At 45.2% G+C, this 9,883-nt stretch overlaps 1 protein-coding gene across 1 annotated transcript in view; it reads right to left on the reverse strand.

Annotated features, from left to right (window-relative positions):
• nol4la (nucleolar protein 4-like a) overlaps positions 1-8,341 on the reverse strand; it is a 33,957-nt gene extending 25,616 nt beyond the window's left edge. The window contains exon 1 of the mRNA XM_006794108.3: positions 7,614-8,341. Within this exon, the coding sequence (XP_006794171.2) occupies positions 7,614-7,955 (342 nt within the window). The 5' untranslated portion in view covers positions 7,956-8,341. The remainder of the gene's footprint in view (positions 1-7,613) is intronic.
• Positions 8,342-9,883: the final 1,542 nt, after the last annotated feature.

Consider the following 9,883-nt stretch of genomic DNA (forward strand, 5'->3'; position numbering starts at 1 on the left):
GGCCGAAATCTGAAAATCAGAAATCTAATTAAAGTGAACCTGCAGGTTTCCAGCTCTGTGCAGCTTTGCATGATTCACAGTTTAAAATAAGCCTTATTCTCAGTCCAGGTCCTGGTGTCGCTGGGTTTAACCACTGCCTGAGACAATAGACAGATGTAGCTGCTGTGATGATCTCCACTGTTTTCTCTTCTCTCATGTTATCACTTTGGCAACCACCATGTTGTTTTTCTGAGCTAAAAGTGACCTTGCTTGGATAAAATGGTGGGGGTGCTAATTTAACAGACTAATAAAATACAAAAACAGATTTTGAGGATTGTATACACTGCACACTAAGTCATACTATTAGATTTATAATTTAATTAAAATGCTTCAAAAGGCGCCAAAGGCAGAAAAAAAAGGCTCAGAGGTCGGTGATTAAACTTAGCTAAAACCTGTTAAAACAGCCAAAAAGCCACTATTTTTAAGGCTTACGACTCTCCAGCTGGCTGACTTTTTTCTTAAAAATAGGGATAACTATCCACAAAGTCCAAAATATTTTTCACCAGGCTGTAAACATGGTTTTAACATTGAAGTCTATGCATATTGACTCACTTTTGGAATTAAGCCTCAAGTGGCCACCAGAAGAATTGCAGCTTTTGCCTCTCCAATCCTTTTAAGTCATCTTTCTTCTAATTGGCTGCCCCTCTCAAGCAGAATATTACAGTGTAAACAGCAGGTGGGTGGGGCATCTCTGAAAAATGCACAAAACCTGAGTATTAACAGCTTTTGGCTCACGGGATGGTTGCACATACGCTGACCTCCTTATTTAAAACTCATTATTTAAAAAAGAAATCCACTTTAGCGACAGGCAAAAAAGGGAACTGCATAATAGGTCCCATTTAAAGTGAAATGCAACTTCTATTTTGCAGGATTGTTGCACAATTAGTAGCGTAAATTGATGGTGCAGGGATATGTGCTCAGGTGCTTTTATGTGTGTGTCTGTTTACATGTGTGTGTACACCCAGAACACAGGGAGATGGCTGTGTCAACAGTACTCATGACTCAGATGATCTCAAGGCAGATGTGACAACAGGTCATCTTTTAAAGTCCCATCTCCCCTCTGTAAATCTATCAGCTGGCTAATGGGTACATAAATGGGCCAATCCTTGTTCCTCCTGCGCCTGTATGTGTGTCATGGGGACAACACCGCAAGACAACGGTTTGTCATGGAAAAAAAACTGGGATAAAAGAAACTCTTACCTCAACACTGTCCCCGTTTTTATAATATAAAACGCCCCCCTCCCCTTCTATTTCTTTTCTTTTCACTATCATCCTCTCCTGTCTGCTTCATTTCATAAAGGCCCGTCATTAAATCCACATTAGGTGCACCGAGCTCAACCCCTCTGTCCGACGTCTCCGTGTGTGTGGGTGTGTGTGTCTCGGTGTGTGCTCATCCCTCTCGGCTGCTCCCATGATGAACATTATTTGATAGAGTGTGTGACATCCCCAATATCCCACCGAGCCGGAGACACAGACGGTCCCTCTGGCCCACAGCAGACTGGCACTGTTGACGTTTCAGTCACTGACTTAAAATGGTATGTAAATGACTCGCACATACATCATCACATCCCAGAGTCCATTTCACCGTTTTCAGGCTATTATCATGCTGCCCCAGTTCGTTAAACGTTGGCCTTGCTAAGGTATTAAAAATGACAGCAACGGTGTGGTAGAGAGATTATTGCCGTCTTAAAGGCTGTGTGTGTGCGCGGAGCACAACTCAGACTATCTCCCACACAGGGGGGAGGCCCCTGGGCCAGTTAAAAATGGTGTTAATTTCTCCTCCTATGGGAAAGCAAAGAACGGTCTCTCCATGGCAACAGAGAGGGTGCTGAAGGGAGGAAACACAGAGCATGCGATCAGCGACCCCCTCTTTGTACGAGCACACACGCTCGGGCACAGTATGGATTTCGTCACCCGTTTACAGTAAGTCAGAGTAACGCAGCAAAGTCTGAGATGACCACATGAACAAATGCTGACATAAATATATTCTTTATGGATCTTTAATTGACTCCAGTTTAACAAAGAAGACACATCTCCAGCTTTGAGGGCAGTTTTTTTTTTTTGTTCAGCCCCTCTTAGGAGCAACACATGGGCTCGGAAGTTCAAATGCTCAGCAGCTAAAAGAAGAATCACCTCAGCTCCTGTTGTGTTATTTTATGCATGCAGACAATCTGCGTTTCCTTGGCTATAATGGTACTAAATGGGAATCGAAACACTCAGCAGCAACGTCTCTTCCCAGAAATTATGACCCAGTGTGAAAGCCCTTTGACTATCTTGTACAACTGTTGACTTAAGCGGGTTTACAGTTGATGCATTCGTCATTTCTGGTTCACATTATGACACCATAACTATAATCTTCCTTTTTTTCCTTGTTATCTTTTCTAAACGTTCAAGCAATTTCCCTCTCCGTCATCTGATTGATATATCATAGAAATGCCTCCAGCCTGGTGCACAACAATCAAAATGTCACTAAAGTGCACCATGCCAGCAGTTGTGACGTCTCAGTTGGCGCTCCAACAGGAAAGAACAGTGACGTGAAATGCTCGGAGGGTCGTCAGCTATTGCAGCTAATGCCTAGGCCTTCCTGGAGTGATAAAATCTGTCCCAGGATCTCTCTCCTGCTTCCACCTTCTACCAACCATCTTTGGTCTTTGTGTTTTGTTAGTTTGTTCGCAATAAATCATTTTTTATGTATAAAAATCTCCTGTTCAAAATTCTTCCCTGTCTCTTAGTTTGAGCCAGCAGTTTCATATAGGAACTATTTTCTTTTTCTGTTTTCTGTTTGCACCCACAAACAATAGGATGTTTGCAGCCAGCTAATGGGTGCAGGTCTAGCGAGGAGCAACCATGACATCTCGATCAATTCAATACAGAGGGTGTCCTTGGACGTTTGTGTTCCGATTTAGTCATTTTTCAACATGCAGAGATGCATTTTACCCCAAACTTGGATCTTTTACTGAATGTAACCAAGTAGTTTCCAGTTTCTAAACATAAGGCTGTGAAAAACAGAACAACAATCACCAAGTGAAAAAAGGAAAAAGTGCAAAACAGAAAGGACCCGATAGGACAAGAAGCCCAGTCTCCTAATGACTTATGAGACTGCTCCCACCCTCCTATTGCAGACTTTGTGTGTTTCTGCTGCCAATATTTCCGTGGACACCTTGTTTTTAATAATAAGACACAGGGTGACATGTGACAAAAATGCATTATATTACACCCAGGGATGAGAACATGTTGCACTTCCTGTCACAAGCAGGAGCCTGTTATCAGTGCGCAGTGATACGATTGGTGGGGATAGTTTAGTACAAAGAAAGTAGTCCCAAAATGAAATTTTTCTTAGTCACCAGGTTGTGATTTCTGAAAAGTGACATTGCTGTTGTTTTTTTTTTATGTATATATTCAAACTGTTTGCACACCGCGGAGCCATTTCCTTTCATTATATTCAAGACAAGGCAGACATCTATACTGTTCAATATCTCCAATACTGGGTAGATGACTCTAAAACATTCTAGATGGATAAATAACAAAACAGGCCAGAGGACAAATAATGATATTTGATTTGGGGGTAAACAGCCACTTTAAAACCTTTAAAATAAATAAATAAATAAAAGGAACAGGTCAATCACTATTAGAGGTGCTCGGGTAATTTCTCTGCAGCTCTGATGAAGAACGAGACGTGAACAACTGCGTTGATTCTTGTTTGGGCTGCTGAGCCTTTTGCCATTTGAACCCACGAGCGTGAGCCCATGTGTTGCTCCTAATAGGCGCTGCCAGAGAAGGATGAAACAAAAAAGGCTGGACAAAAGCGCTGGAGACTCGCTATGCAAAAAATAGCATTAATGCAACTGCTGCTGAATAATAGGGCCAGTATTCTTTTGACTCTGTGGCCCATCCACAAAAGACGGGCTCTCAGGGGAATCGCGGACTAATTAATCAGATAATAATGATGATGTTCCTCATCCCATCTGACGTGGGCGAGGAGCAAACATTTAGTGCCCATTTTCCGAGACATGGATAAGGACTAACAATGTGGGGACGTCCCGAGACAAACCCTTATTTTAGGAAATAAAGCTTCACTCAGTTCTTCAGTCTGAAAACCTCTTTCTGTGGTAATCGTGTCTTCCTTTCATCACGTGCTGTCACTTTGTGGCTGTAACTAATGTTTATTGTCATTGTCAGCTATTGATTGATGTGGGATTTTGTCAATAAAATGTCAGAAGATCTTGAAAGGGGCTCGAGGTTGTGTCCCTTTAAATTCTGTCTTTTATCAGCGCAAAGCCCAACATGAGTGGAATAAGCACAAAAGCAGGAAATTCTCACATTTAAGAAGCCCAAAGCAGAAAAACAAAGACAAGTATTCAATTCTTTAAAAGAAAAGGTGAAAAGGCTGATTGACAGACAATAATCTGTAGCTATATTGATCAGAAGTCAACTGCTTTGGACAAAAAAAAAGAAAAAAGAAAGAACAATCCTGACTATGATGACGTTTCACTGTTTTCTGTTTGTTTAGATGCTGATTTCTGCTGATAGGCTCTTAGTTTTTACATCGTTTGTTTCTCTTTTGTCTAATAAACGGTTAAATGAGCTTAAATGAACACTTAGACATGCTTATTTTGTCTGGTTCACAGTCTGTGCCAGCATGTCCTGTGCGCACAGTTCGAGCCCCTTTCATGTGAAGTACTTCTGTGTGTCTCTGTGTGAGAGCATGTCCACCAAAGCCGTGAGACATGAACAGAGATATTTACAGCTTTCAGTAGGCATGGCAACAAAAAGCAACAGCTCGCAGTTTTTCAAAAATTTTCTTCAGTACAATGCTCATGTCAGCTGAAAGGAAATGCACAGGGCGATTAAGCCCCGTTCCTTCACTCGGGAAGAGGCTTGTGCTCATTTTGTGTAAAATTCTGTGGTGCATCTCTGTGTCTGTTTCTGGTCCTATCCCCCTCCTCCTCTGTAGCGTCCTCTAATCAGGACATAATGAGAGCTAAACGAGGTTGCATCTCCACACTGAGGGCTGCTGGATTCTCCGAGCAGTTGCAGGGCTCTGAGATGTGCAGAAAGAGGGCGAGACAACAGGAGCAGGAGGACAGAAAATAATTCTGTGTCCCGGCTTGAAAAGAGGCATCAGCGCTGAGTCTGTGCTACTGTGCCCTGTCTTTCTGTCCTGCCACACACTGAAGCCGCCTTGTATGCTTCGCTGACACACAGAAGAGACCTTCTCTGTCTGCACATCAGCCACCAACCATCCCTACCCCCACCCAGCCTCCCGTCATTTAGCCCCATGCCTGCTCCCACACAGAAACTTGGCACACCCTGGGAGCAGCTGCAGAGGGGCTTCCAGTGCTCGCGCTCCAGAGATACGTCCCCGGCCCTGCAGCCCTGCGAGCAGGCACTGACCATTGTGTGTGCGTGTTTGTACATGTGTGTGCGTGTTCCTTTTCCAGTGGCACCGGACAGCCTATTTATAAAGCCCACGAAGACCAGCTGAATCAAAAATCGGGCTTTCTATAGCAGTCACATGCACATGAATTGGTTGATTTGTGGCTTCTGACTCATCATCAGAAGCAGCTTTTGTTGGCTGATGTTTTGTTTGTTGTTTAAATTTCCCAAGTGCAGCTGAGTCAGGGGGAGGTTTCCCCCTGCCTTCTGATATTAGCTACAAAAGTGTGCACACTCCTCTCCAGTAAACATTAAGGTACCCTGTTTTTTAAAAAAGAACCACACTTTTAAGGCCTTGTTCAGGTTTTATTTCAGCTCATCTGCTTTTCACATTGATTTTTTTTAAGCTGATCGGGTTATACTGATCAATATATTAAACTGGTATCAACTAGAAATGGCCAAGAAAAAAAAACAGACAAAAGCTCATCAACATCACATTTCAGGCACCATCTGCACCTGCGGAGTCAGATCACACCTGCCCTCCTGCTCAGGGGGGGAAACACAATATTGAGCCGAGATTAGAGGAGTTTTGTAGTCTAAATCGTCCATTCACACAGGTAAAACACCTGTAGAGGGATCAGTGCTATTCAGCTAAAAGTCAAAGGACTCTGTCTCTGACTGGAGCCAGAATCTTCCCCGGTTTGTTCGCAGGAAATGTGTTTCTGCTCTTTGAGGTCCGGAGAGACTCTGTCCCAGCAGGCCGGGTGGGGGAGATTATTCCTGAAGGCGCTTATTTAAAATGGTGGTTGTTTCCGTGCTGGCACAGCAGGCCCAAACACCATATATAGACATGGGCGCGCGCGCGTGAGCACAGCCAGCGTGTTTGTTTTCCGCGTGCAGGAAAAGCTGCTGGGGCACTGGCTGACAGTTCATCATGCACACGTTTATCTGGCCAGTCCGACAAATAGGCCTAATAAAACTTAACCCTTGAAGCACCTGCAGCTTCACTGACCTGACTTCCATTTTACAAGCGAAACATCGCCACACATCATCCAGGAGAACGGAGAAGTGAAGTCTGAGTACTAACTGTGGGCGTATGTCGCTATCAGCCCAGAGCAGACCCTTTTGTTTCCGCCACAGCCCCTCACGTGGTCACCAATTACGCACCGCTTCTACTCTCCGCTAAAATGTGGAAATTACCTGCAGTGAGTTTCTCTTGAAGATAATCTTAGACGAGCTTACAGCGCTTAACGTCGGATCGTAGACTACAGAATAAAATGCGGCAGAGGCGGGCTGTCCTGGGCTGCACAGGTGTTGCCAGAGCAACGAATGCCTGTTAGCCGATCCGCATCCTGCCCAGGACAATGAAAAGTGGGGACTAAACACTCGGGCTGTTTGCCACGCCGTGCCATTTCATTACAATGCCCCCTCTTTCAGTACTTTAGAAGCCTATCTTTGCCCTCCCGAAGAAAGAAAAATCAGCCAGGTCGACGCACGGACACAGCGCGTGCTTCTTGGTTTAGATGGGACAGTGAGTGCGTGTGTCCTTTGATGAATCGCTGACAATGAAACCTGCTGAGCTTCTCGGCATGAAAAACGCTGAACGTGATCATCTTAAGTTTGGATTAAAAAAAAAAGAAGAAGAAGCCGTGCAGCTTTTCAGCTGGTAACACCAGAGCAACCTGACACAGACCCACCAACATGCCGCTGCATCCACGTGCGCGCGCACAGCATCACCATACCGGGCTACACGAGACCCGAACTGCAAGGTTCAAGCAAAATGCTGTCAGTAAGTAAATTATCTCGTGCTTTGCACCCGGCAGCGCTGACAGGACTTAAACCTCGCTGGTGAGATGCTTTTGCTTGATAGCCTCGACTCCCTGTTTTTTTTTTTTTTGCAAATGCGATTGCCAGGAGGCACCGGCGTTGCTATGGCAGCAAGGGATGACAGTAGGGCTGTTCTGGTTGGGATGTGGACAAAGTGAAGCTTCATCGGCAGGGATGAGGGCGAGACGGGACGACAAAACATTTCAAGTTGGCGTTTTATCCGTGTGACAGGTGCATGTGTGCACCCTGATATAATGATAACTTATAGGCGGCGACGGGACACCTCATGCTCATATACACGCACGTTCCCTCTCTGTGCCACACACACATATGCACAAGCATGCACACGCACACACACACACACACTTTACCGTTGACTTGACCGGGACGTATAAAACGGGCTTCCCTGGAGCTCCTTTCTTGTTGTGCTCTCCCAAAACGTTGGTCCCGACCTGAAATCCTTTAGACTTCACCCAGAATTTGAATTTGGCGTTGATGTGGCTGTTGTCGACATAAACGCCATCCGACTCGTCGTTCTGCAACAGTGTCTGCATGATTTTGTTGTATTTTCGCCGGGTGACGGTCTTTGTTTTACCGGAGTCTCCATAAGTCCGGAGACACCAGTCCTGAAATTCACTGAACATCTCCGCCTCCAAAACGACCGGACTCCGGCTCCTTTTGGGTGCCTCCACGCACGCCTTTTTCGTTGCCATTGCTCCCCCTCTCCCTCTCTCTCTCTCTGTCTGAAACCGTTCAAACAGCCCAGGCTAATAAAGAACAGACTTGAATGGGTGGATGTCTTTCTCCTCTGATCCCCGCTGTCCCGCGTCCAGGAGGCTCGGTTCAGGTTTGGGGACGCTACCTCTCTGTGGCTTCTCAGTCAAACTGACCCGGACAGCAGCACACCTGTTTGCAGAGGAGCAGTGCTGTCCCGAACCGCAGCGGTGAAAAATGTCACTTCCTCACATCATCCGCTGAGGAGCAGAAAGGGGGGCTGTCCTATGCTGAGCGGGTATCTCCCACCTGTGCGTAAAACGCTCCACACAAGGGTAGGCTTTGAAAAAAAGCCCACAGTCCTCGCTAAACAACAAAGAACACAGACAAAAGCGTGGAAACAAACGTCTCTCTCAGTTCCTATCGACCTACTTTCTAACAGACAACACTATTTTCGGATGCGGGTTGCTCAACCCCTCGAAAAAAGCGCAAAGATGCTCAGAGTGTACCCCTGTATGGCCATGCATCCGATCAACATGCGCCACCTGGGACTGTTTCTGCTCCTAACACCTGTTTGAATGGGATTAGCTTTTGCATTGTGGGCTTTTTCTACCACCTAAAGGGGGGAAAAAACAACACACACTCAAATCTGCATTACACTGGTAATTTGCTGCAAAGCCTGCGGTTTACAAGTAGGTTTATGTTGCCCAGGCGCAGAGAAAATGTCCGATTTGGAGACACGGAGGATGGAAGAGGGTGGAGGCAGAAATCATTCTTTAAAAAAACACCGATGAAGGATTTTAAATAGGAAATACTTTACGCAGAGTGAGATTCCAATAATGTATAAAGTGCTTTTTTTCGTTCTTTTTTTTTTTTTTTTAGATGGGCGTTAAATCTGAATAAAATATCAATGTATGTTTTGGAAGTCAGCTTTGGAAGATTATTTATATTCACGATAACATCTTCAAAAACAATAAAAAGAAAGAAAATGTGTTCCGAACAAAGAATAATGAGATTATTTGTGACTTTTATGTTTAGGGACAGTGTTTGAACAACCCAGCTTGCGCGTGTCTACAGATGTTAGAGGAAAAACAGGCTCATTTAGGATCAGTGGTTTCCTCCTCGGTGCAGTTTTCTACCCGTGTGTCGTGCTCTCTTTGTGTGTGTGTGTGTGTGTGTGTGTGCGTGAGTGCGTGCGTGCGTGCGTGCGTGCGCGCGCTTGTGTGTGACTCCTCCTGGCCTGTGCATTACAGGCCCATGCTGGCGGTGGTGACTGCTGCTGTTGCCATGACAGCAGCGCAGCAGTGTCTCCGGCCGTGCGGAGGGTGAGTGGGATGCCCCGTCCTCATCTTTCCATCCTGACTCAGACAACGGTGTGCTGCATGGGCCGAGAAGCCACACCACGACTGAATGACGAGAAGCTCAGATTGTCAGATACAGGGAAAGAAAGAAAAACGAGCTCACTCACATGTTGTGTGTGTGTGTGTGTGTGTGTGTGTGTGTGTGTGTGTGTGTGAGAGAGAGAGAGAGAGAGAGAGAGAGAGAGAGTGAATGCATGCGTGTTGAATGACCGAGGCTTTCGCCAGCTTTCATTTCGTTTCATCATGTGGTCTCGTGCTGTGTCTTCTATCAGGACTGGCCTGCATGCAGGATACGCTCTGGGAGCTGTCCATCCATCCATCCCTCAGGGGAGACGCCACGTCTCAACACAGGCTTTTATTTTGAAAGGCTGAGTTTAGGACAGAAACATTCAGTTTGTTATTACTTAAAACTTGCACTCAGGGAGTAAATTAGTGTTCTCCGTGAGTGGAGGTACTTTCGGGGTTCTTATGTGCACAACTTTCTGAGAAATTCTGCAGCACTTCTTCAGCACAGTTTTATATATATATATATATATATATATATATATATATATATATATATATAT

Source organism: Neolamprologus brichardi, chromosome 20, assembly GCF_056152115.1.
Source record: "Neolamprologus brichardi isolate AB-2024 chromosome 20, ASM5615211v1, whole genome shotgun sequence".
NCBI lineage: Eukaryota > Metazoa > Chordata > Actinopteri > Cichliformes > Cichlidae > Neolamprologus > Neolamprologus brichardi.